Source organism: Dryobates pubescens, chromosome 31 (genome assembly GCF_014839835.1).
Source record: "Dryobates pubescens isolate bDryPub1 chromosome 31, bDryPub1.pri, whole genome shotgun sequence".
Lineage (NCBI taxonomy): Eukaryota > Metazoa > Chordata > Aves > Piciformes > Picidae > Dryobates > Dryobates pubescens.
Genome location: NC_071642.1, coordinates 4,384,052 through 4,409,055, shown reverse-complemented (window position 1 = coordinate 4,409,055; position 25,004 = coordinate 4,384,052). Strand labels below are relative to the sequence as shown.

Here is a 25,004-nt window from a genome sequence, read left to right as displayed (position 1 = left end):
GCACAGCAGCTCCTGCTCCCTGCACAGCACAGGGGGGGAGGCAGAGCTGGGGGGGGCACAGCAGCTCCTGCTCCCTGCACAGCACAGGGGGGGACAGGGCTGGGGGGGCACAGCAGCTCCTGCTCCCTGCACAGCACAGGGGGGGGACAGGGCTGGGGGGGCACAGCAGCTCCTGCTCCCTGCACAGCACAGTGGGGGACAGGGCTGGGGGGGGCACAGCAGCTCCTGCTCCCTGCACAGCACAGGGGGGGACAGGGCTGGGGGGGGCACAGCAGCTCCTGCTCCCTGCACAGCACAGGGGGGGAGGCAGGGCTGGGGGGGGGCACAGCAGCTCCTGCTCCCTGCACAGCACAGGGGGGACAGGGCTGGGGGGGGCACAGCAGCTCCTGCTCCCTGCACAGCACAGGGGGGGACAGGGCTGGGGGGGGGCACAGCAGCCCTGGGGCAGCAGGAGACGATGCAGCCACGGAGTGAGGGAGAGGAAGAGGAGGAGAAAGAAGAGGAAGAGGAGGAGGAGGAGGGGGGCTCCCACCCCGCCGCCCCCCTCCCCCCTGTGCCACCCCCTCCCCAGCCGGCCTCCATCCAGTGTTTCCAGTTCACACAACCAAAGGGGGAAGCCCCCCCCCAACGCGGCGGTGGGGAGGGGGCTCGGAGGGTCCTGCGGGGAGGGTGGTTCAGGACCCTGCCAGGTAGATGCCTGGGGAGGAAGGAGAAAGGTCGCCAGGATGGGCAGCGCCTGGCCAGCGGGGGGATGGGCACCGCTGAGGGGCAAGGGCTGGATGCTGGCACCCAACTGGGCTGCCCTCACCCCTCTCCGGGCTGGGCAGCGCTGGGGGGCACTGCCCAGCGGGGGGGGGGGGGGGGGGGGGGGGGGATGGGGGAATGGCAGTTTGGGGTGGTAGGGTCATGGGGAGCAGGGAATGGACCCTGGGCACCCACTGGGGAAGGGAACTCAACCACCCTGAGGCCACGGGGGGCAGGGAAGGGAACCCACGCAGGCTGAAGAAGGGACCCTGAGCACCCCCGGGAGAAGGGAAGGGACCCTGGGCACCCCCGGGAGAAGGGAAGGGACCCTGGGCACCTTAAACAAGGGATCCTGTGCACCCCCGGGAGAAGGGAAGGGACCCTGGGCACCCCAAGGATTGAGGAATGGACTTTGTGCCCCCCAGGAAAGGGACTTCAGCCACCCCAGGGCCGTGGCAAGCAGAGAGGAGCCCCCGGTCCCACCCCTCCCCCCAAGGGGTGAGGAAGGTGCCCTGCCCTCCCTTGGCACCCTGAAGAGCAGGAGCAGGACCCTGGGCGCCCCGAGGAAGGGACTCTGAGGGGATGGGGGAGGGAACCCTGCAGCGCACCCCCCCTCAGGGCTGTGGGGAAGGGGTCCCCCCCCCGCCCCAAGCCCCTTCCAGCCGTACCTGTAGCAAACCTCTTCTTGACCAGGGACATTCGGTACCCGGCGCCGGCCAGCTCCACCTCCACGCCCGACAGGGTGCTGCCCTCGCTGCTGAACTGCGCTGCCACCGGGCTGGGCTTGCTGGGCCCGCACAGGGGCTCCCAGCTGGCAGAGAGCCGGCCACAGCCTGCCAGGGGGCGGCAGAAAGGTTGGGAGGGGGCTGTGCCCAGATTCAGCTCCTCCCCCCCTCCCCCCCCCATACCGGAGCGGGCACAGCCTCACCTCCCTGCCCCGGGGCACCAGGGATGTCCAGCAGCCTCCAGAGCAGCCTCTTCTCCTCCAGGTTCCTGCCAGGACATGGGCACGTCCCCAGTGCCCACGACACCCCCAAACCCTCCCCACTTCCACCCCCCGGGTGCCACCTCCAGCCCCATGGCCAACCTCCAGCCCCGTGTGCACCCCCCCCAGCCCCGTGTGCCACTCTCCGTGTGCCATCTCCAGCCCTATGTGCCACCCCCAGCCCCACTTCCCACCTCCAGTCCGGTGGTGCCACCTCCAGCTCCGTGTCCCACCCCTAGCCCCGTGTGCCACCCCCAGCCCCGGGTGCCACTCTCCGTGGTGCCATCTCCATCCCCATGTCCCATCTCCAGCCCCGTGGTGCCACCCCCAGTCCCGGGTGCCACTCTCCGTGTGCCACCCCCAGCCCCAAGTCCCATCTCCATCCCCGTGGTACCACCAGTCCCGTGTGCCCCTCTCCGTGGTGCCACCTCCAGCCCCGTGGTGCCACCCCCAGTCCCGGGTGCCACTCTCCGTGGTGCCACCTCCAGCCCCGTGGTCCCATCTCCACCCCCGTGTGCCACCCCCAGTCCCGTGTGCCACTCTCCGTGGTGCCACCTCCAGCCCCGTGGTGCCACCCCCAGTCCCGTGTGCCACTCTCCGTGTGCCACCTCCAGCCCCATGTCCCATCTCCAGCCCCGTGTGCCACCCCCAGTCCCGTGTGCCACCCCCGTGGTGCCACCCCCAGTCCCGTGTGCCACTCTCCGTGTGCCACCCCGAGCCCCAAGTCCCATCTCCAGCCCCCTGTGCCACCCCTAGTCCCGTGTGCCCCTCTCCGTGGTGCCACCTCCAGCCCCGTGGTGCCACCCCCAGTCCCGGGTGCCACTCTCCGTGGTGCCACCTCCAGCCCCGTGGTGCCACCCCCAGTCCCGTGTGCCACTCTCCGTGTGCCACCTCCAGCCCCATGTCCCATCTCCAGCCCCGTGTGCCACCCCCGTGGTGCCACCCCCAGTCCCGTGTGCCACTCTCCGTGGTGCCACCTCCAGCCTCGCGGTGCCCACCCCCCCCGACCCTTACCAGCTGGCGGCCGGCTGCAGGCGCAGGTTGGCCACAGGCTCATCCACGGGCAGCAGGACGTGGACGTTGGCGAGGGGCACGGGCAGTGCCAGGGCGGCCGCGTTGTAGCCGTAGTCGACGCTGACTCGGGTGGCGGCCGGGGAGCAGTCCCAGCGCACGCAGAGCCGCAGCGGCGCCCAGCCGGGGCCCAGCCGGGAGAACTGCAGCGACAGAGCCGCCCCGGGCCGGCAGGTCGCAAGGGACCCTCCCAGCTCACACTGCCCAACCCCCTCGCAGGCAGCAGGGCCAGCTCCAGCCGGAGCAGGCTGCGCAGGGACACAGCAAACTGGCGATGCAGCCCCCACCACCTCCCTGGGCAGCCTGTGCCAGGCTCTCCTCACCCTCACTGTGCAGAGCTTCCTCCTGCTGTCCAACCTAACCCTGCCCTGCTCCAGTGCCAAACCGCTGCCCTTGGTCCTATCCCCACAGCCCCTTCTGAGCAGTCCCTCCCCAGCCTGCCTGCAGCTCCTCTGCAGGTGTTGAGATGCAGCTCTGAGGTCTCCCTGGAGCCTTCTCCAGGCTGCACAGCCCCAACCCTCCCAGCCTGCCCGCACAGCAGAGGCTCTGCAGCCCTCTGAGCATCTCGGTGGCCTCCTCTGGACCCTCCCCAGCAGGTCTCTGTTTCTCTTCTGCTGGGAGTCCTAGAGCTGGTCCCAGCACTCTCCACCCCAGGAGGCTCCACAACCTCTCTGGGCAGCCTGCCCCAGGCCTCCAGCAGCCTCACACCAAACAACTTTCTCCTCCTGCTCAGCTCCAACCTCCTGGCTGCCACTCTGTGCCCCTTGCCCCTTGTGCTGGCCCTGGGCACCACTCAGCAGAGTCTGGCCCCAGCCTCTTGCCCCCCACAGCTCCTTCAGCTCTTGCTGAGCATTGCTCAGCTCCCCTCTGGGGCTGCTCTGCTCCAGGCTCTCAGCCCCAGGGCTCTCAGCCTTTGGCTCCTCACAGAGCTGCTCCAGGACCTTCATCACCCTCACAGCCTCCCCTGCACTCTCTTCAGTCTCTCTGGGGAGCCCAGACCTGGTCCCAGCCCTCCAGCTGTGGCCTCACCAGGGCAGAGCAGAGGAGGAGGAGATCCTCCCTGGCCTTGCTGCCCACATTCATCCCCATGCCCCCCAGGACACCACTGAGGCCTTCCTGGCCACCAGGGCACCTTGCTGGCTCCTGGGCACCTTCTTGCCCCCCAGCACTGCCAGCTCCTTCTCCCTGCAGCTGCTCCCCAGCAGCTCCCTGCTGGGCTGTGCTGCTGCAGGAGGTTGTTCCTCCATCTCCTGCCCATGCTGGGGATGCCCAGAGCTGGTGTGGGCAGAGCAGGGCAGGCTCCTTCCCCCCTGGCTGGGCCTCACCTGGTACTTGAGCAGTGCCACGTTGTAGTAGGAGGCAGCTGGGCACTGCTCCGCTTGCCTCTGCAGGTGCCCGGTCAGGGCTGCCATGTTCAGCCAGAAGTCCCTGGTGCTGGGGTCACTCTGGGAGGGGTCACTGGGGGCAGAGAAGCAATGGTGCTAGGGCACCCCCAGGAAACCTGGCACCCCCCCAGTACCCAGCTCCTAGGATGCCCCACAGCCCCTGGTACCCAGCACCTCACCCACCGCCCCCTCCCAGGGTGCCAGTGCCAGCCTGGCACCTCCTGTACCCCAAGATCAGATCCCAAGCATTGCAACCACCCCCTCCCAGGGTGCCAGTGCCAGCCTGGCACCTCCTGTACCCCAAGACCAGATCCCCATTACTGCACCCATGGTATCCACCACCTCCTAGGACTCTTGTGCCCCTCTGGCATCTCCTGTGCCCTGCCATGGCATCCACCACCTCCTAGGACTCTTGTGCCCCTCTGGCATCTCCTGTCCTTCTCCACTGCACCCAGGCACAAGCCCATCCCCTGAGACCATCTCCCCACCACTGCCAGCAGCCTGGCCCCCCCCTCCCCTCCCCTGTGGAGGCAGCTGGCAGGGCAGGGTGGCAGCAGGTGCCCACACCTGTAGAGCAGCTCGGCGTTGGGCAGGAAGTGCTGGATGGCAGCGGCGTTGAGCAGGCGGAAGCTGAGCACTGGGGGTGCCAGGCTGCCACTGAAGACCCTCAGGATGCCAGCAGGGAAGGACATGGTCAGCTCCCCTGTCACCTTCACCAGGCAGCTGCTGGGGACAGGCCCAAGGCAGGGGGGGGGAGGTCAGCAGGGTCAGGGCGATGGGGTTGGAAGGGACCTCGGAGGCCATCCGGTGCCAACCTCCCTGCCACGGGCAGGGACACCTCCCACCTGCCCAGGGCCTCATCCAGCCTGGCCTTGAGCACCTCCAGGAACACCTTCTGTTCTCCAGACCCTTCCCCAGCTTGGTTGCCCTTCCCTGGACCTGCTCCAAACCCCTCAGGGTCCTCCTTGGGCCAACTGCGCCAACTTGGTGAGCAGGATGTCACACCCTGGGCAGCGCCCAAGGCTTTGCCCAAGGCCAGCTGGATGCCATCAGCTGCTCCTCCCTTCCCCACTGATGCTGTAACCCCAGCAGAGGAGGCCCTGGCACCCCCCCTGGCTCCCCCCTTGGCACCCCCCAGTACCTGTCGGTGTCCTGCCCCTTGAAGTAGGCATGGACATACTCGGTGAAGGCAGTGGCCACGGGCAGTGCATCCTGGGAGCCCAGCACCACGGGGCTGGGACCCCGAGACAGCCCTGGGGGGGCACAGAGCATGGATGGGACCCCCACACACCCTGCAGGAGCCACCCCACTCCCCCACACACACCCTCCAGCACCCATCAGAGTGCTGGAGCTTGGCTGGGATGGGCTGGGGGAGGACTGGGAGGCACTGGGATGGGTTAGAGAGGGACTGGGATGGGTTAGAGAGGGACTGGGATGGGTTAGAGAGGGACTGGGATGGGTTAGAGAGGGACTGGGAGGGACTGGGAGGCACTGGGATGGGTTAGAGAGGGACTGGGATGGGTTAGAGAGGGACTGGGATGGGTTAGAGAGGGACTGGGATGGGTTAGAGAGGGACTGGGAGGGACTGGGAGGGACTGGGATGGGTTAGGGAGGAACTGGAGAGGGACTGGAAGGGACTGGGATGGGTTAGAGAGGGACTGGGATACACTGGGATGGGTTAGGGAGGGACTGGGATGGGTTAGAGAGGGACTGGGAGGGACTGGGAGGCACTGGGATGGGTTAGAGAGGGACTGGGATGGGTTAGAGAGGAACTGGAGAGGGACTGGGATGCACTGGGATGGGTTAGGGAGGGACTGGGATGGGTTAGAGAGGAACTGGAGAGGGACTGGGAGGCACTGGGACCTAACTGGAACGGACTGGGAGAGGTTGGAAATAAACTGGGCTGGACTGGGCAGGGTCAGAGATGGGCTGGGATCTAGACAGAGCGTTACTGGGAGGGACTGGGAGAGCCGCGGAGCCTTACTGGTGTGAGTGGGAGGAGCTGGGTGGGGGCCCCGCCTACCCCAGGCCCTTGCCCAGCCCCCCCAGTACCCACCGAGCGCCGGGGGGGGCACGCTGAAGAAGCCTCTCTCGCCCAGGCTGGCAGGGGCCGAGTGCGAGGGGGCACAGCTCCAGGAGGGTGAGGGGCTCAGAGAGCGAGACTGCAGAGCAAGGTGGTATCATGGGGGGGGTCTGGGGGGGTCCCCACTAGTTGGAGATGGCTTACCCCCACTCCCCCCCCCCCCGCCAATCCAACCCCCTTCCCTTTCTCCCCCCTCCCTCCCCGAAATGCCACCCACCAGGTCGCTGTTGCTGCCCGCGGCCGTGCCAGCTGCTGCCCTCTTGGTGCGGGAACGCCGCGGGGGGGCCACCAGGGGGACCTCCCGGGGGGCTGCCACGGGGTGGGCAGGGAGAGCATCTGGGGGGGGGGGGGGGAAAGAAATGGCAGGGAGAGAGACACTGAGGAGGGGGAGGGGAAAGATCCAGCATGGGAGAAACCTCCCCCCCGGGCAGGGAGGGTCCCAGGTGGGTGGCAGCAGTGCCAGGGCTCAAAGGGGGGGGGGGACACACACACACACACAAAATTAAAGGGGCGTTGGGGGGGGCAAAATTAAGGGGGGGGCAAAATTAAAGGGGAGTGGAGGAAGCACAATTAAAGAGGGGGGTCAAAATTAAAGGGGGCAATATTAGGGGGGGCAAAATTAAAGAGGATGGGGGTCAAAATTAAAGAGGATGGGGGTCAAAATTAAGGGGGGGCAATACTGGGGGGACAAAATTAAAGGGGAATGGGGGGAGCAAAATTAAGGGGGGGGGGGCAAAATTAAGGGGAGGGGGCTACTGCCTGCCCCACACTCACCAGGCTCAGGCTGAGGTGCAGGAGCTGCTGACGTCCCTGAGCCTGGGCAGGTCCAGGGGGAGGGACTGGAGGACTCCCCCCCGCTTTGGGGGGCCGGGGAGGAGGAGGAGGAGGAAGCCGAGTTGGAGGAAGGTCTGGGCAGGGGCTGCTGCTCCCCGCTGGGGCTGTGGGCTCTGACCCACGGCTCCCCGAAAGGGTCTGGGGAGGGAACTTCTCGGGGGGCTGGGCTGCGGCCTCGGGGGGCTGCCCCCAGCTCCTCCCAGAGCCCCCCGGCCCCGTGGCCGCTGAAGACGGCGAAACTGGGGGGGTCCGGGGGGCGGCCGGAGGGGCTGCGGCACCGCGGCCCCCAACCGCTGGGGTCCCTGGCGCTGGTGCTCTGGGGTGGGGGCGCTTGAGGAGGGTCCGCCTTGGGGAGGGGGCTCTGAGGTGTCCCTGGCTGCGGGCTCCAGGGTCTGGAATCCGGGGAGGGGCCGGGCGGGGGGTGCGAGGGCGAATCCAAGCCGGAGTCCTCCACGTTCTCCGGGGAGGAAGAGGAGAAGGGGGAGGAAGAAGAGGTGAGGACGTAGGCACGGGGGGCTGGAGAGAGAGAGGGACAGACAGACACACGACCCCCAGCCCCAGTATCAGAGCGCTGCAGGGAGGGCTGGGGGTTAAGTCGCCCCCCAATCCCTCCTCCCCAAAAGCCTCACCCGGGAAGTCCTCTGCCTCGAACGCCGACTCCAGGGGGGGCCCGAAGAGAGCAGCGGGGGGCACGGGGTCAGGAGGGGCTTTCCCAGGGCCACTGCAGGGGGGGGACAGAGGGGACACAACTCAGTGCCCACCCCCGCGAGAGGATTTGGGGGGGGGGAGCGGCATCACCCCATAGCCCCCACTCCCCCCCTGCCCCCCGTACCTGTTCACCTGCGCTGCTGGGCACCCCCTGCCTGCACTGTCACCTGCGGGGGGAGGGGGACATGCTGCAGGAGGGGGGGGGGGCGGGGCTGCAGAGCCACTGCCACCCACATCCAGGGGGACACCCCCCAGACACACCCCTGGGACCGAGCCCTCCCCCCCTCCCCAGCACAGCCTCACCTGCTGCCAGCGTCCCCTCGGGCTCTGCATCGCTTGGGGCTGGGGTCAGAGATGCCACATGCCCTGGCGGGGGGGGCGGACAAGGACAGGCAGCGTTAGGGGACACAGAGCTCGGGGGGGGGACACAGAGCTCCGGGGGACACACAGAGAGCTCGGGTGTGGGGACAAGGACAGGCAGCGTTAGGGGATACAGAACTCGGGGGAGGACACAGAGCTCGGGGGGGGTGGGGTCAGAGTCCCCACAGGGGACACAGATGCTGGCAGGACATGAAGCTCTCGGGGGGTCACTGAAGACGGGGGGGAATGTAAAGATCAGAAGGGGACACAGAGCTCAGGGGGTCACAGAGTCCCGGGGTGGAGCCCGGGAGGGGACACGGAGTCCTGCAAGGGGGGGACACGGAGCCTGGGAGAGGGGACAGGGAACACCGGGAGAGGGGACAGGGAACACCGGGAGAGGGCACACGGAGCCCCTGGGAGGGGGCACACGAAGACCGCGGGGGGGTTGCCACTTACTGGACGACTGTCGCTTGACGGTGCCCTGCAAGAGAACCGGAGGACAGGGGAGGGTCAGAGCTGGCCCTAACAGGATCCCTGGTTGGGGGTGGGGGGCCCTGCACACTCCCCTCTCCCCCTCCCCCCCCACCCCGTCCGTCCGTTTTGAGGCTCACCCCAAGCGTGGGGTGCAGGATGAGGTTTCCCACGGTGGCCTTGAGCTGCTCCATGGTGGCCTCGGCGCTGCCGGCCGCCTCCCGGGGCTGCACCGGTTTGATGTGGACGTAGAACTTGCGAGGCTCCTCCTCGTCGTAATCCGAGTCGCTGGAGGAGCAGCCGCGGGGCTCCCCCTCCGCTGAACCCCCCACCCCCACGTCAAGGCAACATCCCGCGACTGGATAGCCTGCCCCCTCCCCAAATCATCCATCCCCTCCTCAAATCCCCAAATCAGACCATCCCCCCTCCCCCAAATCCTCCACCCTCTCCTTCCCACAACCCAAAGTCGTCCATCCCCCTCCTTTCCCAATCCCCAAATTCATCCACCCCCTCCCCTCAATCCCCCCAAAGAATCCATCTCCCCCCTTCCCAAAAAATCATCCAGCCCTCCCTCAATCCCAAAAAATCATCCAGCCCTCCCTCAGCCCCAGAAAATCTTTCCCCTCCCCCCCCCCCCCCCCCCCCAAATCCCTCAGGATACAGCGGGAGGTGTCGGGGCGCACGGTGAAGCCGTCCTCGTCCACCTCCGGGCAGCCCTGCGGGGACAGGGGGTGGCAGCCTGCAGCATTCCCCCAGGAGGGATCAAAACCCCAATCCCAAAGGCTGGGGGGGCCCTGGATACTCACCTGCTCGGCATCTGGGGATTCCCTGGGGAGAGAGGAGGGAGCCTTAGGATCCCCAAAGTCGGGAAGGGAGGAAGGGATCCAGGGGTTAGGGGACGGAGGGAGGTGGGGAGGGAGGATCAAAGGGGGTTGTGTGGAGCCAGGGAGGGAGGGATGCAGGATCAATGGATGCAGGGATCCAAGGTAAAGGGATAGAGGATCAGAGCTCAGTGGATGCTGGAATGCAGGGATGCAAGGTAAAGGGATGCAGGATCAATGGATGCAGGGATCCAAGGTAAAGGGATAGAGGATCAGAGCTCAATGGATGCTGGGATCCAAGGAGAAAGGGATGAGGATCAGAGATCAATGGATGTTGGAATGCAGGGATCCAGGGAGAAAGGGATACAGGATCAATGGATGCAGAGATCCAAGGTAAAGGGATACAGGATCAATGGATGCAGAGATCCAAGGTAAAGGGATACAGGATCAAGGATACAGGATCCAGAGATGCAAGGACACAGGGATATAAGAACCAGAGATGCAGGCAGGGATGCAGGGATTCAAGGAGGTAGGGTCCAGAGAGACAGGGATCCAGGACCAAAGATCAGTGGATCCTGGAATGCAGGGATCCAGGATTTGGGGATGCAGGATCAAGGGAGGTAGGATCCAGGGACACAGGACCAATGGTCAGTGGATGTGGGGATATAGGATGCAGGGAGGCAGGAATGGGGGAGTCCAGGATTCAGGGAGATACAGTATCAAGGATTCAGGGATGCAGGATCCAGAGGTGCAGGCAAGCATGCAGGGAATCAAGATCAAGGGATGCAGGGATTCAGGAAGGTAGCAGATAGGGAGACAGGGATCCAAGATCAATGGATCCAGGGATAGAGGACCCAGGGAAGCAGGGACACAGGTTCAAGGATGTCAAGATCCAAGATCCAGAGATGTGGGGACACAGGGATACAGGATGCAGCAACACAAGGAGCCAGGGATGAAGGGGTACAGGACTGCAAGGATGCAGGGATGAAGGCTCAAGGGACACAGGGAGTCAGGATCAAGGATGCAGGGATCCAGGGATGTGGGAGTGCAAGGCCAAGGGATGCAGGGATGCAGGGATCCAGGGAGACGAGAATCCAGGTATGTGGGGGTGAAGAGAGACAGGAATCCAGGCAGGTGGGAATGCAGGGATGTGGGGATCCAGAGATCCAAGGATGCAGGGCTGAGGGATGCAGGGCTGCAGGGCTGAAGGATGCAGGGCTGCAGGGGTGGGATCTCTCACCCAGCATCACGATCCCTCTCCTTACGGCTCAAGCCGGGGATCCGGAACGCTTTGCTCCGGCTCCTTTTAGGTCCTGGAAAGGGGAATTGCAGCAAGAGGGAAGGGATCAGAGCTTTGGAGCAGGGCCCCAGCTCCCTCCTCCTCCTCCCTCCAGCCCAGCCCAGCCCAGCCCCAGCCCAGCAGGGAGCTCCTGGGATCAGACGTACTTGCCTTCCTGCACTGGGGCCAGCCGGTACTCCTCGAAATCCAAGGCTCCTACCATGGGAAAATGGGATCAGCTCAGGAGCCTGGCTGGATCCCTACATCCCCTGATCCTCCATCCCCACATCCCTGTGTCCTTGGAATCCTGCATCCCTGCATACTGCATCCCTGGACCCTTCTGTCCCCACATCCCTGTATCCTCCATCCCTGCACCCTTGTGTCCCTGCATCCCTGGATCCTGCATCCCTGGATCCCCCATCCCTGCACCCTTGTGTCCCTGCATCCCTGCATCCTGCATCCCTGCATCCTCCATCCCTGCACCCTTGTGTCCCTGCATCCCTGTATCCTGCATCCCTGCATCCCCCATCCCTGCACCCTTGTGTCCCTGCATCCCTGGCCCCTCCTCTCCCCACATCCCTGCATCCTGTATCCCTGGCCCCTGCCTCTCTGGCCCCTTCACCCTTGCACCCCACCTCCCTGCCTCCCTGCACCCCCTTGCTCCCTGCCTCCTTACCTCCAACCTCTGACTCCTGCCACCCCCTCTCATCCCCCCCCCGACCCTCCTCACCTCCCCCCGGGGGCTGGGGGGCTCCCCCCGAGGCCTCACCTGGCCGCTCGCGCCCTGTGCCCTTGCTCTCAGCGAACCTCCTCAGCAGCAGCTCGGTGCCAATGTTCTCCACGTTCTGCTTGAACTCCTCATGGACCTGGCACCAAGACAGACATGGGGGGTGGGCACAATGCCACCCTGGGTGGAGGGGGACACACACACACACACACACAGCCACAGGGCTGGGGGTTGGCACCTCCTCCTCCCCAGGCTCCTACCTGCCCGATCTGGACGTGGGTGTCCTCCACCGAGTGGGAGTAGGAGCTGATGAGGCCTTTCATGTGGTGCAGGTGAGCCTCCTCCACCTCTTGGAAACGCTGGGCAGGGGCACAGCCAGCGGGTGAGGCCAGGTGGCACCTCCCCCAGGGGTGGCATGAGCAGATAGGGAGGGGTAGGGCAAGGTGGCACCTCCCCCAGGGCTGGCGTTGGGCAGGGAGGGTTAAGGCAAGGAGGCATCGGGTAGGGAGGGAGGGGTAAGGCAAGGTGGCATTGGGCAGGTAAGGAGGGGTAAGGCAAGGTGGCACCTCCCTGAGGGGTGGCATTGGGCAGGGAGGGGTAAGGCAAGGTGATTTGGGCAGGTGGGGAGGGGTAAGGTAAGGTGGCACCTCACTGAGGGGTGGCATTGGGCAGGGAGGGGTAAGGCAAGGTGGCATTGGGCAGGTAAGGAGGGGTAAGGCAAGGTGGCACCTCCCCAAGGGGTGGCATTGGACAGGGAGGGTTAAGGCAAGGTGGCATTGGATAGGGAGGGAGGGGTAAGGCAAGGTGGCAGGGGTAGGTGGGGATGGTTAAATCAAGGTGGCAGCTCCCCAAGGCTTGGCATGGGTGGGTAGGGAGGGTTTGGTCAAGGTGGCACATCCCCCCAGTCCAGCATGCCCAGCAAACAGTTCTCAGCCAGGCTGGCACACCCCCAAGACCCATCCTGCCCCGGGTGCCACCATCCCCAGCCCACACACTGGCACTGCTGGGAGGTGGGCAGGAGACCCTGGCAGCACCCACACCCTGGCAGTGCCCACCATGGCTGAGTCCAGCATCCTCTGCTCGAAGTCCTGCCTGGCAGAGTTGTATTTGTCCACTGCCCGCCTCAGGGCCTCGCCAGCCTTGCGCCACTTCAGCTCTGCCTGCGGGACCCCAGCGGGCATCAGCCGACAGCCATGGGCACCAGCAGGCACCAGCAGGCACCAGTGGGCACAGAGGCCAGCGTGGGGTGGACAGGGACCAGCGTGGGCACAGGGACCAGTGTGGGCACAGGGACCAGTGTGGGGCACAGGGACCAGCGTGGGGTGAATTGGGATCATGTTGGGGGGCAACAAGGACCATCAAGAGGTGACAGAGACCATCTCAGGGGGACAGAGACCACCTCAAGGGGACAGAGACCACCAAAGGGGGGGACAGAGACCACCTCAAGGGGACAGAGACCACCAAAGGGGGGGACAGAGATCACCTCAAGGGGACAGAGACCACCTCAAGGGAGGACAGAGATCACCTCAAGGGGACAGAGACCACCAAAGGGGGGGACAGAGATCACCTCAGGGGGGGACAGAGACCACCTCAGAGGGAGGAGAGAGACCCTCACGGGTTGGACCATGACCATCTCGGGGTGGACTGGGACCACCTTGGGGGCACAGGGGTGACCTGAGGGGGGCTAAGGACCCCCCGTGGTGGGGCCTGGAGCCAGCTGGGTGCCCCCCAGGAGGCCTCACCTTGTCGATCTCCTTCTGGCTGGTGCCCTCTTTGCGCAGCCTCTCGTACTCCTGGCACCGGCTGTGGTAGCTCTCCTTGGACTTGGGCAGCAGCTGGGCCACCCCCTGCAGCAGCTGCACAGCCTCCAGCGTCCCTGACACCTCCTCCTTGGACTTTGGGGGGCACACAGAGAAGGGAGGGGGGGGAGGGGGAGAATCACTGTCAGGGTTGGAAGGGACCTCAAGGCTCAGCCAGTTCCAAGCCCCCTGCCATGGGCAGGGACACCTCACACCACAGCAGGTTGCTCACAGCCACCTCCAGCCTGGCCTTGGACACCTCCCAGGGCTGAGGCTTCCACCACCTCCCTGGGCAACCTGTGCCAGGCTCTCACCACCCTCCTGGGGAACAACTTCTTCCTGACATCCAATCTGCATCTCCCCACTTCCAGTTCTGCTCCATCCCCCCCAGTCCTATCCCTCCCTGACACCCTCACAAGTCCCTCCCCAGCTCTCCTGCAGCCCCCTGCAGATCCTGGAAGGCCACAATGAGGTCTCCTGGGAGCCTTCTCCTCTCCAGCCTGCACAGCCCCAGCTCCCTCAGGCTGTCCTCGTAGGAGAGGAGACTCCATCCATGACCCCCAGGGGCAGTGTGGCAAGAGGGTGACCACGTAGGGTGGTCAAGCAGGACCAGGAGCTGGGGGACTCCATCCTTCTAGGGTGGCCAAGAGAGACTAAGAGCTGGGGGACTCCATCCTTCTAGGGTGGCCAAGCAGCACCAGGAACTGGGGGACTCCATCCTTCTAGGGTGGCCAAGCAGCACCAGGAGCTGGGGGACTCCATCCCTGCCCCCCAGCAGAGCAGCTCCAGCCCTCTGCTCACCCTCGAGGCCCTTCCCCGGACGCCTCCCAGCCCCCGCAGCTGCCTCCCGGCACAGGGCTGGGGGGGAAGGCTGCGGCGCCCCCCCCCTGCCCCCCGGGTACCTTCTTGTGCACCCTGCCCTGCTCCTCCCCGTAGCGAGAGATCTCCTTGATGAGGTCCTGCAGCTTCCTCATCAGCTCCAGGTGGCACAGGGCCAGCTTGTCCGAGGAGATGCGGAACACCTCCCACAGCGGCGCGAAGGTCCTGCCGCAAGGACCCCCCCTCAGCACGGACCCACACACCTCCCCCCCTCCTCCTTCCTCTCCTTCCCCTCCTTTTCCTCCTCCGCCCCCCCCTCCTCCTTCTTCTCCTCCTCCTCCTCCTCTCCTTCTCCTCCTCCCCCCTCTCATTCTCCTCTTTCTCCTCCCCCCTCCTTCTCATCCTCCCCCTTTCCTTCTCCTTCTCCCTTTCCTTCTCCTCCTTTTCCTCCTCCTCCTCTTTCTCCTTCTTCTCCTTCTCCTCCCTCTCCTTCTTCTTCTCCTCTTCCCTTTCCTTCTTATCCTTCTCCCTCTCCTTATCCTTCTCCCTCTCCTTCTCCTCCTCCTCCTCTTTCTCCTTCTTCTCCTCCTCCCTCTCCTTCTCCTTATCCTTCTCCCTCTCCTTATCCTTCTCCCTCTCCTTCTCCTCCTCCTCCTCTTTCTCCTTCTTCTCCTCCTCCCTCTCCTTCTCCTTATCCTCCTCCCTCTCCTTATCCTCCTCCCTCTCCCTCTCTTCCCTCCCTCCCTCTCCCTCTCCCCCCTCCCTCTCCCTCTCCTCCCTCCCTCTCCCTCTCTTTCTTCCCCTCCTCCCCCTCCCCCTCCCTCTCCTCCTCTTCCAGCTCAGGGTTCCCCAACCCCTCAGGCCCTGACCCCAGCTGGGTGCCGTTGGTGGCCATCTTCGACAGCTTCACCATGGCCTTGGCGTAGTTCTCCTCGATGGCAGCCCTGTGGGGACAGCAGGGCCGGGGGGGGAGAGACCCTTAACGATCCTGGAGGGTGGGGGGGGGGAGCTCAGCCCCCAGCCGTGTGTCCCCCCCCAAGCCCTGCTGTGCCTCCCCCCCCCCCTCAGCCCGGGTACCTCTCACGGACGAAGTCTGCCAGCTCCTTGGTGGAGAGCTGCCCGTGCTTCATGTTGTGGTACAGCACGTCGAAGCCCTGGTGCTTCTCGCCCTGCCAGGGGGCACACGCAGCCCCCCAGCTCACCCCCGGCGCCCCAACGCCCCCAGCAGCGCCCCAAAACACACCAACAGCACCACAGCACCCCCAAGAGCATCCCAAAACCCCCAACAGCGCCCCAAAACACACCAACAGCACCACAGCACCCCCAACAGCGCCCCAACGCCCCCAGCAGCGCTCCAAAACACACCAACTGCCACCCAGCACCCCTAACAGCACCCCAACATCCCCAACAGCGCCCCAAAACACACCAACTGCTACCCAGCACCCCCAACAGTGCCCCAACGCCCCCAACAGCGCCCCAAAACATACCAACTGCTACCCAGCACCCCCAACAGCGCCCCAAAACACACCAACTGCCACCCAGCACCCCCAACAGCACCCCAACGCCCCCAACAGCGCCCCAAAACACACCAACAGCACCACAGCACCCCCAAGAGCATCCCAAAACCCCCAACAGCACCCCAACATCCCCAACAGTGCCCCAAAACACACCAACTGCCACCCAGCACCCCCAACAGCACCCCAAAACACACCAACTGCCATCCAACACCCCTAACAGCACCCCAACGCCCCCAACAGCACCCCAAAACACACCAACTGCCACCCAGCACCCCCAACAGCATCCCAATGCCCCCAACAGCACCCCAAAACACACCAACAGCCACCCCAACCCCCCCAACAACCTCCCAGCACCCCAACCCGACCCCAACAGCACCCCAACCCCCCCAGCAGCACCCCAACAGTGCCCCAAACACACCAACAACAGCACAGCACCCCCAAGAGCATCCCAACGCCCCCAACAGCACCCCAAAAGCCCCCAACAGCCACCCAGCACCCCCAACAGCCACCCAGCACACAGAGCCCCCCCAAACTACTCAAGACCCCCCCAAACCTACCCAATGCCCCCCCTAAACTACCCAAGAGCCCCCCAAAACCCACCCCACCCCAGAGCCCCCCCAACCACCCAAGATCCCCCCCAAACCTACCCAAGACCCCCTCCAAACCCCCCCAGCACCCCAAGACCCTCCCAGCACCCCCAGATTGGGCACCCAGAGCCCCTCCCCCGCTCCTCCCCCCCTCCAATTCCCTTTGGGGTCCCCAGGGGGGAGTAGGGCGGGGGGGGGGGAGCTGAGCTGGGGGTCCCTGGGGGCTCTTTTTGGGGTGCTTCTCGCTGTCCCCTCCTCCCCTCCCCCCCAAAACCGGGTTCTGGTGGGCATGGGGAAGTGCCCCCTCCCCACCCCCCCCCGGGAGGGGGAAACTGAGGGAGGAGGAAGAGGAAGATGAAGGCAGCTGCAGAGCCCAGTCAGGAAGCAGCAATTCCTCCTCCCCCCCCCCGACGGGGTGGGGGCAGCCACGGGGGTGGGGGGGGGCACCCAGAGTGGGGGGGGAGCCATGAGGGTGTTGGGGGGCACCCAAGTGGGGGGGGCACTCATAATGGGGGGGGGGGGGCACCCATAGTGGGGGGGGGCACCCATGAGGGTGTTGGGGGGCACCCGGGGGAGGGGCACTCATAATGGGGAGGGGGGGCACCCATGAGGGTGTTGGGGGGCACCCAAGTGGGGGGGGGCACTCATAATGGGGAGGGGGGCACCAATGTGGATGTCAGGGGCACCCACGCTGGGGGGGCCATCAAATCGGGGGGGGGGGCACCCACAGGGCTGTTGGGGGCACCCCCACCGCAGGGGGGGACACCGCTGGGGGTATTGGGGTCACACATGAGGGTGTTGGGGGGGGTCACCCATAGGGCTTTTTGCGGGGGGGGGCTCCAGGCTTACCCAAAAGTGCTCGGTGAAGTAGGACATCTTTTTGGGGGGGGGGGGGGGAGGTGTCACACACAAACCAGCAGCTTAGGGACCCTCAGCTCAGCTCCCAGCACCCTGAGGGGGGGGGAGGGAACCGAGAGATTAATTTGGGGGGGGGGACACACACACTCAGTTGTGACCCGACCCCCCCCGACCCCCTCCCTGCACCCGCGGGGCAAAAAGGAGTGGAAAGTTCCCCCCCCAACGGTGTGGGATACATTGGGGGGGGGTCGTCAAAGTCTCGGGGGGGTCGCCAAGGTCTTTGGGGGGGGTGGGGGGGAAGCAAACTGTGGGTTCTGCCCCCCGGGGGGGGTCACCGAGGGCTGCTCCCGGAGCCGACATCGGATCCGCAGCTCAATAATAGATGAGAGGCTGCTGCGCAGCGACACCGGCGGCTCCCTGCCCCCCCCCGCACCAAACCAACCCCCCCACACACCCCCCACCAGCCCCCTCCCCACCTGGGGGAACCCCTGAACCCCCCCCGAGTGTTCCCCCCCTCCCCCCGCCCCCAGCATGCACCCACGGGAGCAGCGCCCCCCCTTCCCCCCCCCCCCTTCCAACTGCTCAATGACACCGGGGGGGGGGGGGGGGCACCCCCAGGTTGTGTGTCGTCCCCCCCCCCCCCCAGTTGTGTTCCCCCCCCCCCAAAATGTAGCCCCTGGCCTGTGCCCCCCCAAGGTTGTAGCCCCCAGGCTGGGTCTCCCCCCCCCCCAGTATAGCCCCTGGGCTGTGCCCCCCCCCCCCCCCAGGTTGTAGCCCCCAATTTGTGCCCCCCCCCTCCGCCCCAAGTTGTCCAACCAAGCTGTTGCCCCCCCCCCCGGGGCTGTGTTCCTCAGGTTGTGTCCCCCCCGGGGGCTGCAACCGCCCCCCCCTCAGGTTGTGCCCACCCCCTACCCCTTCAGGCTGTGCTCCCCCCCCCCCGTTTGTGCCCCCTCCCACAAGCTGTACCCCCAATTTGTTGCCCCCCCCTCCTCCCCCCCCCCCCCCCCCCCCCAGCTCTGCTGAACGAAAACAGGAAACCCCAAAATCGCTCATGGCCGGGGGGGGGGGAGGGGGGGGGAAGCACTCACCCTGAGCTGCTGGGGGGGGAGGGAAAGCTCTTGGGACCCCCCCGATCATCCTCAGCTCGCTGGGGGTCTGGGGAGGGGGGGCACAGAGAGAGGTTAGAGCCCCCCCCCCCCAAAGAAAAGCCTCCGCAGAGACAACTGCGGGGGGGGGGGGGGGCACAGCTTGGCCTCCCCAGACAGGATGGGGGGGGGGGGGGGGGAGGAGAGGCAGGAGATGGGGGATGGAGGTCTGGGGGGGGGGGGCAGAAGGAGGGGGATGGAGGCCTTGGGGGGGGCACACAGAGAGTTTAGAGCAACCCCCCCGAAATAAAAGCCTCTGCAGAGCCAGTTGGAAGGGGGGGGGCACAGCTTGGCCTCCCCAGACAGGGGGGGGGGGGGGGGGGGGAGTGGGGAGAGGGGAGATGGGGGGGGGGGGGGAAGTGGGGAGAGGGGAGATGGGGGGGCGGCGGGGGGGGGCAGGGACGCCTCATAGCCACACCTGGACCCCGACACTGCCCCCTCCCACGGTCACGAGTGGCCGCAGCCAGCGGCCAAAGTCCCCCGGAGGTGGCAGCGGCCACCCCACGGGGGGGGGGGGGGGATGGGAAAAGGGGGGGGGGGGGGGCGGGGGTCCGGGTTTTTTGGCGGGGGGGGGGGGGGGGGGGGGCGGGAAAACGACAGCACCGAACTGCTGCATCCCACCGGGACCCCCCCCCCCCCCAAAACCCCTCCGTGTGTCCCCCCCCCCGCCCCGCTCCGGCCACCCGCAGCGGTGACCTTCACCAACCTGGGGAGGGAAACGGCGGGGGGGGGGGTTCGGATGGGGGCACCCCGAAAATTACGGGGGGGGGTTTTTTTTTGGGGGGGGGGGGAAGCTCTAACCTCACTGACCAGCAGGGCGATGAACCGGGGGAGGGGGGGGGCCCCGGCACCGGGTAACGGATCGGAGGGGGGGGGACACACGGCATGCAGATACCTCCTCGTCGTCCCCCCCCCCCCAATAAAAAAGGAGGGAAAGCTCCGAGCCCTGCACCTGCAGCTGCGCTGGGGGGGGCACGGCGCGGGGGGGGAGGTCGCAATTCGCAGCACCGAGAGATGCTTTTGGGGGGGGGGGCTCCCGGTATACCGAGAACGGGGAGGGGGCTTTCATTGAGGAGATGATGGGGGGGGAGCACCGGGCGGGAGGGGGGGATCTCCGGTTGAAAGCAAGGATGCTGCAGAGGAATAAGTTGGGAGGGGGCGAGGGGGGGACACACGGTTGCACCCCCGCACCGGTGGGACCGGAGGGGGACACCCACCCCGTGGGTGGGGTTTTTGGGGAGGGGGGGATTGGGGTTTTTTTGGGGGGGGAGGGGGAGTCCCCCGTTGGCCCAGGGTGGGGTGGGGGAGATGGGGAAGGGGAGGGGGAGGGCAGCACTCACCTGCGGGGCCGCCGCCGCCGCCCCCTCCCCGCTCCCGCCGCCGCCGCCCGAACCGGGACCGGGAACCGCGGCGGGGAGGGGGCGGCAGAGGGGCGGAGGGGAGGGAGGGAGGGAGGGAGGGGGGGAGCTGGGGGGGGGCGGGGAGAAAGGCAGGGAGGCCACGCCCCCTCCGGGCCGACAGCGCCTCGCGATTGGCCAGCGAGCCCGGCAGTGGGTAGCGCAGCCCGCGAAGCGCCGCTTCTGATTGGCTCGAAGGCCGCCGCGCCGCGCGAGGGGAGGGGGCTCGTTTGCATACTTAAAGGAGCCGCCGCACCCCGGGGCGGGGATGGAGCTGGGGAGGGGTTTTGAGGGGGGGGGGGGGGGGGGGGGGGGGGAGAGTGGGGGGCAGGAGGTCTATCGCTGCCCGCACCGGGCCCCGGCGATGTCACCGGAGCTGCCGACCCCCCCCATCCCCCCCCCTCCCCCCGGTGATGTCCCCGGGGTGTCACCATCCCAGCCTCCCCCCCGACAATGCCACCCACCCCCCACACCTCCCGCCATGCCATCTACCCCCTGCCAGGGCTGCCAACCCCCCCCCCGCGATGCCACCTACCCACTGCCAGGGTTGACACCCCCTCCCGCGATGCCACTTACCCCCTGCCAGGGCTGCCAACCCCCCCCGCCATGCCACCTACCTCCTGCCAGCGCCGCCAACGCCCCCGCGATGCCACCTACTCCCCCCCCGGGACCGCCACTCCCCGCCAAGAGCTCCCGGTACGAGCACGCCGCCACCTCCCCACCCCCCGCCACTACCCGGCGATGTCACACACCTCCCCCCGCCATGCCACCCGTGCCACCTACCCACTCCCGGAGCTGCCAACCTCGCCCCCGCCGTGCCACCTGCCCCCCCTCCCTCGGTGCTGCCACTCCCGAACAAGGGCTCCCGGTACCACCATGCCCCCCCCCCTCCGCTGCTCCCTCACCCACCGGCTGCAACCGCAGCCCCGGTGCCCGGGATGCTTCTTCCCCGCCTCCCCGGTCCCGGTGCCACCCGGTGCCACTCACCCCGCTGAGCTCATGGCCCGGCTCCGACTGCCAGCGGCGCAGCTGCAGGGCACGGAGGGTGCCCAGCGTCGAGGGGGAGCGGGGGGGGCAGGGTGGCACAGGGGTGTCACATCCCAGCGGTGCCGGCGGCAGGGCACGGCCGGCTCCGGTGCGTCACGTGGGGGATTCGGTTACCGTCCCTTTTGTCACCTCGATGCCTGTGCCCGGCACTGGGATGGCACAGCGGTGCCAGGGGGAGTAGGCTGGTGCCAACGCCGCAGCACCGGTGCCAACACAACAACCCCCGGTGCTGGTGCCACTACCACAGCCCCGGTGCCACCACCACAGCTCCTGGTGCCAACACAACAACCCCCGGTGCTGGTGCCACTACCATAGCCCCGGTGCCACCACAACAACCCCCGGTACCACTACCACAGCCCCGGTGCCAACACAACAGCTCTGGCACAGCTCCATGGCTACCACAACAGCCCCGGTGCCACCTCAACAGCCCCGAGTGCCATTACACCACCACCTGGTGCCACCAGCACAGCTGCAGTGCCACCACAAGAGCTTCAGTACCATCACAGCCCTAATGCCACCCTCACAGCTCTGGTGCCACCACAACAGCCCCAGGATAGGGATAGGGATGGGGATGGGGATGAGGATGGGGATGGGGATGGGGATGAGGATGGGGATGGGGATGAGGATGAGGATGAGGATGAGGATGGGGATGGGGATGAGGATGGGGATGAAGATGGGGATGGGGATGGGGGATGAGGGATGAGGATGGGGATGAGGATGAGGATGAGGATGGGGATGGGGATGGGGGATGAGGGATGAGGATGGGGATGAGGATGGAGATGGAGATGGGGATGGAGATGGGGATGGAGATGGGGGATGAGGATGAGGATGGGGATGGGGATGGGGATGGGGATGGGGATGAGGATGAAGATGGGGATGGGGATGGGGATGGGGGATGAGGATGGCCATGAGGATGAGGATGGGGATGAGGATGGGGTATGAGGATGGCCATGAGGATGGGGATGCAGTTGCCATGGCAACCCTGCAGCCAACCTCTGCCACGCTGCTGCACCAGCCCCCAGCAGCCCACCCCCCCCAGTGTGACACCTTTGACCCCCCCCAGCAGGCTGCAGCCCCCCAGGACTGAGCTCAACTCACCCTTTGCCCCCCGCCTTGCATCACCCAGCTTGGGCCCCCCCCCCCCCCGTCAAAATCCAGGGGACCCCCACCCCCAAAGGTCCCCTTGGAAGCCCCCACCCCCAAAACTCCCCCATGGACCCCCCCCAGCCCCTCTCCCACCCCACATCCCCCTAGGGCTGAACTCAACCCAACCTCCACCCCCCCCAAAAACCACCCTGCACCCCCCACCAGCAGCACCTAACCTGTGCCCCCCCCAAAAAAAAAACCCCAGGCGACCCCCACCCCCAAACATCTTTTGGACCCCCCCAAACTCCCCCTTGAACCTCCTCCCTCCCCCAAACTCCCTTATGCCCCCCCCAGCCCCTCTCCCACCCCACATCCCCTTAGGGCTAAACTCAACCCAACCTCCACCCCCCCAAGACCACCTTGCAGCCCCCCCCCCCCAGCAGCACCCAGCTTGTGAGCCCCCCCCAACAAAACTCAGGCGACCCCCACCCCCAAACTCCCCCTTGGACCCATCCCACCCCCCCAAACACCCCCTTGGACCCCCCCCAGCCCCTCTCCCACCCCACATCCCCTTAGGGTTAAACTCAACCCAACCTCCACCCCCCTCAAGACCACCTTGCAGCTCCCCAACCCCATCCGGCAGACCCCAGCTTGTGGCCCCCCCCCCGCCCTAACCAACCCCAGGGGACCCCCCAGGACCCCTCCCACCCCCCCAATAAAGAGCAGGAAGCAGCCAGGATTCAGCCTCTTTAATTTCCAACACAGGAACGTGGGGGGGGGGGGAGGGGGAGCAAGCATGGGGGGTGGGGGGAAGTGTGCCAGGGAATGATTGGGGGGGGGGGGGCAAGAGGGGGGGTTCTCACAGCTTCTTTCTTCCCCCCCCCCCTTGAATATAATCCCACCCCCAGCCCATGACAAATAGATAAAGCACTAAAGGTGAAACATTCAACTCCCCCCCCCCGCCCCCCCCCCCCCCAAATCCCCTTCCTCCCCCCCCCCAAACCCACTGAAGGTAAAATTTCTTTCCCCCATCCCCCCCCCCCCCCCATAAAAAAAGGCCTTGGGATGGGGAGAAAAGGTTGGGGGGGAGAGAACAGATAAATATCTTAAGCCCCCCCCCTAAAATTCCCTTTCCCCTTCCCCCCCCCCCCGAAGGTAAAATTTCTTTCCCCACCCCCCCAAAAAAAAAGGCCTTGGGATGGAGATTAAGGGGGGGGGGGGGGGAGAAGGGAGGGGGGCAACAGAGAAATATCTTAACTCCCCCCCCCCAAAAAAATAAAGGGCTTGGGAGGGGGAAAAAAGGTTGGGGAGGGGGGGAGATAAATATCTTAACACCCCCCCCCCCAAAAGAAAAGGCCTTGGGATGGGGAGAAAAGGTTGGGGGGATAGGGGAGGGGAAGAGGTAAATATCTTAAACCCCCCCCCCCCTAGAAAAAAAGGGCTTGGGATGGGGAGAAAAGGTTGGGGGGGGACACAGATAAATATCTTAAGGGCTTGGGAGAAAAGGTTGGGGAGGGAGGGGGGAAGACATAAATATCTTAAGTCCCCCCCCCCCAGGAAAAAAGGCCTTGGGATGGGGATAAAAGGTTGGGGGGGGACACAGATAAATATCTTAACTCCCCCCCCCCAAAAAAAAAAGGCCTTGGGATGGGGATAAAAGGTTGGGGGGGACACACAGATAAATATCTTAACTCCCCCCCCCCCAAAAAAAAGGCTTTGGGATGGGGAGAAGGAGGGGGGAGGGAAGGGAGGGGAGGAAGAGATAAATATCTTAACCCCCCCCCCCCAAAAAATGGCCTTGGGATGGGAATACAATGCTGGGGGGGGGGGGCACCACAGGTAAATATCTTCCCCCCCCCCCCCCCTTCCCTCCCCCCTCCCCAAGAGGTTTTCTCCTTCTTCATCTTCATTACAAATTCACTACAAAAAGAGCCACCCCCAGGAGCCTCCTTACAAAACGGGGGGGGGGGGGGGGGGGGTTTAGTGTTAACTTAGTGGGGGGGGGGCCCCCCAATTTAAGCCCCCCCCCATGATCCCCAACCCTTCCTTTCTGCCCCCCCCCCCCCCCTTCCTCTTCTCTGCTCCCCAAAACTTCCTTTTACAAATTGGCTTTGGGTTGGAAACTGCTTCCACAAAGGGGGGGGGGGAGAAAAGTCGGGGGGGGGTCAGCTGCCTTCCTCAATCCTGTAGGAACTCACCCCCCCTTCCCCAAAATTTGGGGTGCAGCAGGATCAGGCCCCATTATTTTGGGGGGGGGGAGGGAGGGAGAGGGGAGAGTCATCAGTGCAGAGAGTTGCTTGGGACCCCTCCCCAGCCCCCCCCCCCCCCCAAGCTGCTGTGAATCGTTTTGGGGGAGGGGGGGCTCTGGTTGTGCCTTTTGGTTGGGGGTGGGGGACACACAGACACAAGGACAAAGGCTGTGGCCATCCCCACCCCCCACCCCCAAAAGGATTAGGTCCCCACTTTAAGGGGGGGGGTGTCCCCCCCAAAAGTTGTCCCTAGCTGCTCTGTTTGTGTGTGTCCCCCACCCAAGGAAGGGAATTTGGGACCCCCCCCAGGGGGTATTTTTTGGGGGGGGGGTGTCAGGCAGTAGTGGCTTATTTTGGGGGGGGAGGGGTTAGAACAGCACCCCCTAAAATTTACCCTGTTGAGTCCAGCAGAGCCTGGGGGGAGGGAGGCTCAGAACCACTGCTGGGAGTGGGGGGGTCAGGGAGGGGGTCCAGAAAATCCTGCCCCCCACCCCCCCACCCCTCAGCCCTAAAGCAAGGTCCCCATGTCCCCAGCTGCTCCTTTACAGACCCCCCCCCCCAGGCTCCCCCTCCCTGGGCTGGCACAGGGGGGGGCAGAGTGAGTGCCCTGGGCAGGGAGGGAGGCAGTGAGGAGGTGCTGAGAGCTCCCTGGGGAGGCCCTGCCTGTCCTAGGGGGGGAGGGCTTCATCCCCACCCCCCCTCAGAGACCCCTCCTTAATCTCCATCCCACTCTTCTACCTCTCCCCCTCCCCTCCTCCATCCTTCTCCCTTCCCTCCAAATTGGTTGGGGGCTGGAGAGAGAGGGAGAGGAGGAGGGAGAGGAGGAGGGAGAGGAGGAGGGAGAGGAGGAGGGAGAGGAGGAGGGAGAGGAGGAGGGAGAGGAGGAGGGAGAGGAGGAGGGAGAGGAGGAGGAGGGAGAGGTGGAGGAGGGAGAGGTGGAGGAGGGAGAGGAGGAAGGAGGGAGAGGAGGAAGGAGGGAGAGGAGGAAGGAGGGAGAGGAGGGAGGAGGGAGAGGAGGAGGGAGAGGAGGAG

General features: G+C 65.8%; 1 protein-coding gene and 1 long non-coding RNA gene across 3 annotated transcripts; both read right to left on the bottom strand.

The window, feature by feature from the left end:
- Nucleotides 1–549: 549 nt before the first annotated feature.
- FCHO1 (FCH and mu domain containing endocytic adaptor 1) lies at nt 550–17,080 on the bottom strand. 2 transcript variants are annotated; one of them, XM_054175134.1, is made up of 27 exons: nt 17,040–17,080; nt 15,164–15,255; nt 14,956–15,030; nt 14,170–14,311; nt 13,211–13,363; nt 12,524–12,628; nt 11,729–11,827; nt 11,511–11,607; nt 10,913–10,957; nt 10,703–10,775; nt 9,448–9,469; nt 9,303–9,357; nt 8,782–8,960; nt 8,627–8,651; nt 8,114–8,176; nt 7,935–7,977; nt 7,732–7,823; nt 7,043–7,618; nt 6,486–6,604; nt 6,242–6,347; nt 5,327–5,438; nt 4,753–4,911; nt 4,126–4,258; nt 2,744–2,943; nt 1,673–1,737; nt 1,413–1,577; nt 550–697 (listed from the first exon to the last, which is right to left on the bottom strand). In XM_054175134.1, the coding sequence occupies exons 1-27, from the start codon at nt 17,064–17,066 to the stop codon at nt 675–677; spliced, it is 3,045 nt and encodes a 1,014-aa protein (XP_054031109.1). In that variant the 5' UTR covers nt 17,067–17,080; the 3' UTR covers nt 550–674. The 2 variants fall into 2 exon arrangements, with proteins under 2 accessions (XP_054031109.1, XP_054031110.1); XM_054175135.1 differs by having other exon boundaries at nt 4,753–4,908.
- A 3-nt stretch (nt 17,081–17,083) lies between these two features.
- Nucleotides 17,084–19,629, bottom strand: LOC128898753 (uncharacterized). The gene is made up of 3 exons (XR_008462968.1): nt 19,534–19,629; nt 18,137–18,203; nt 17,084–17,141 (listed from the first exon to the last, which is right to left on the bottom strand). It is a non-coding gene; the product is annotated as an uncharacterized LOC128898753 (long non-coding RNA).
- Between the last annotated feature and the right edge of the window lie 5,375 nt (nt 19,630–25,004).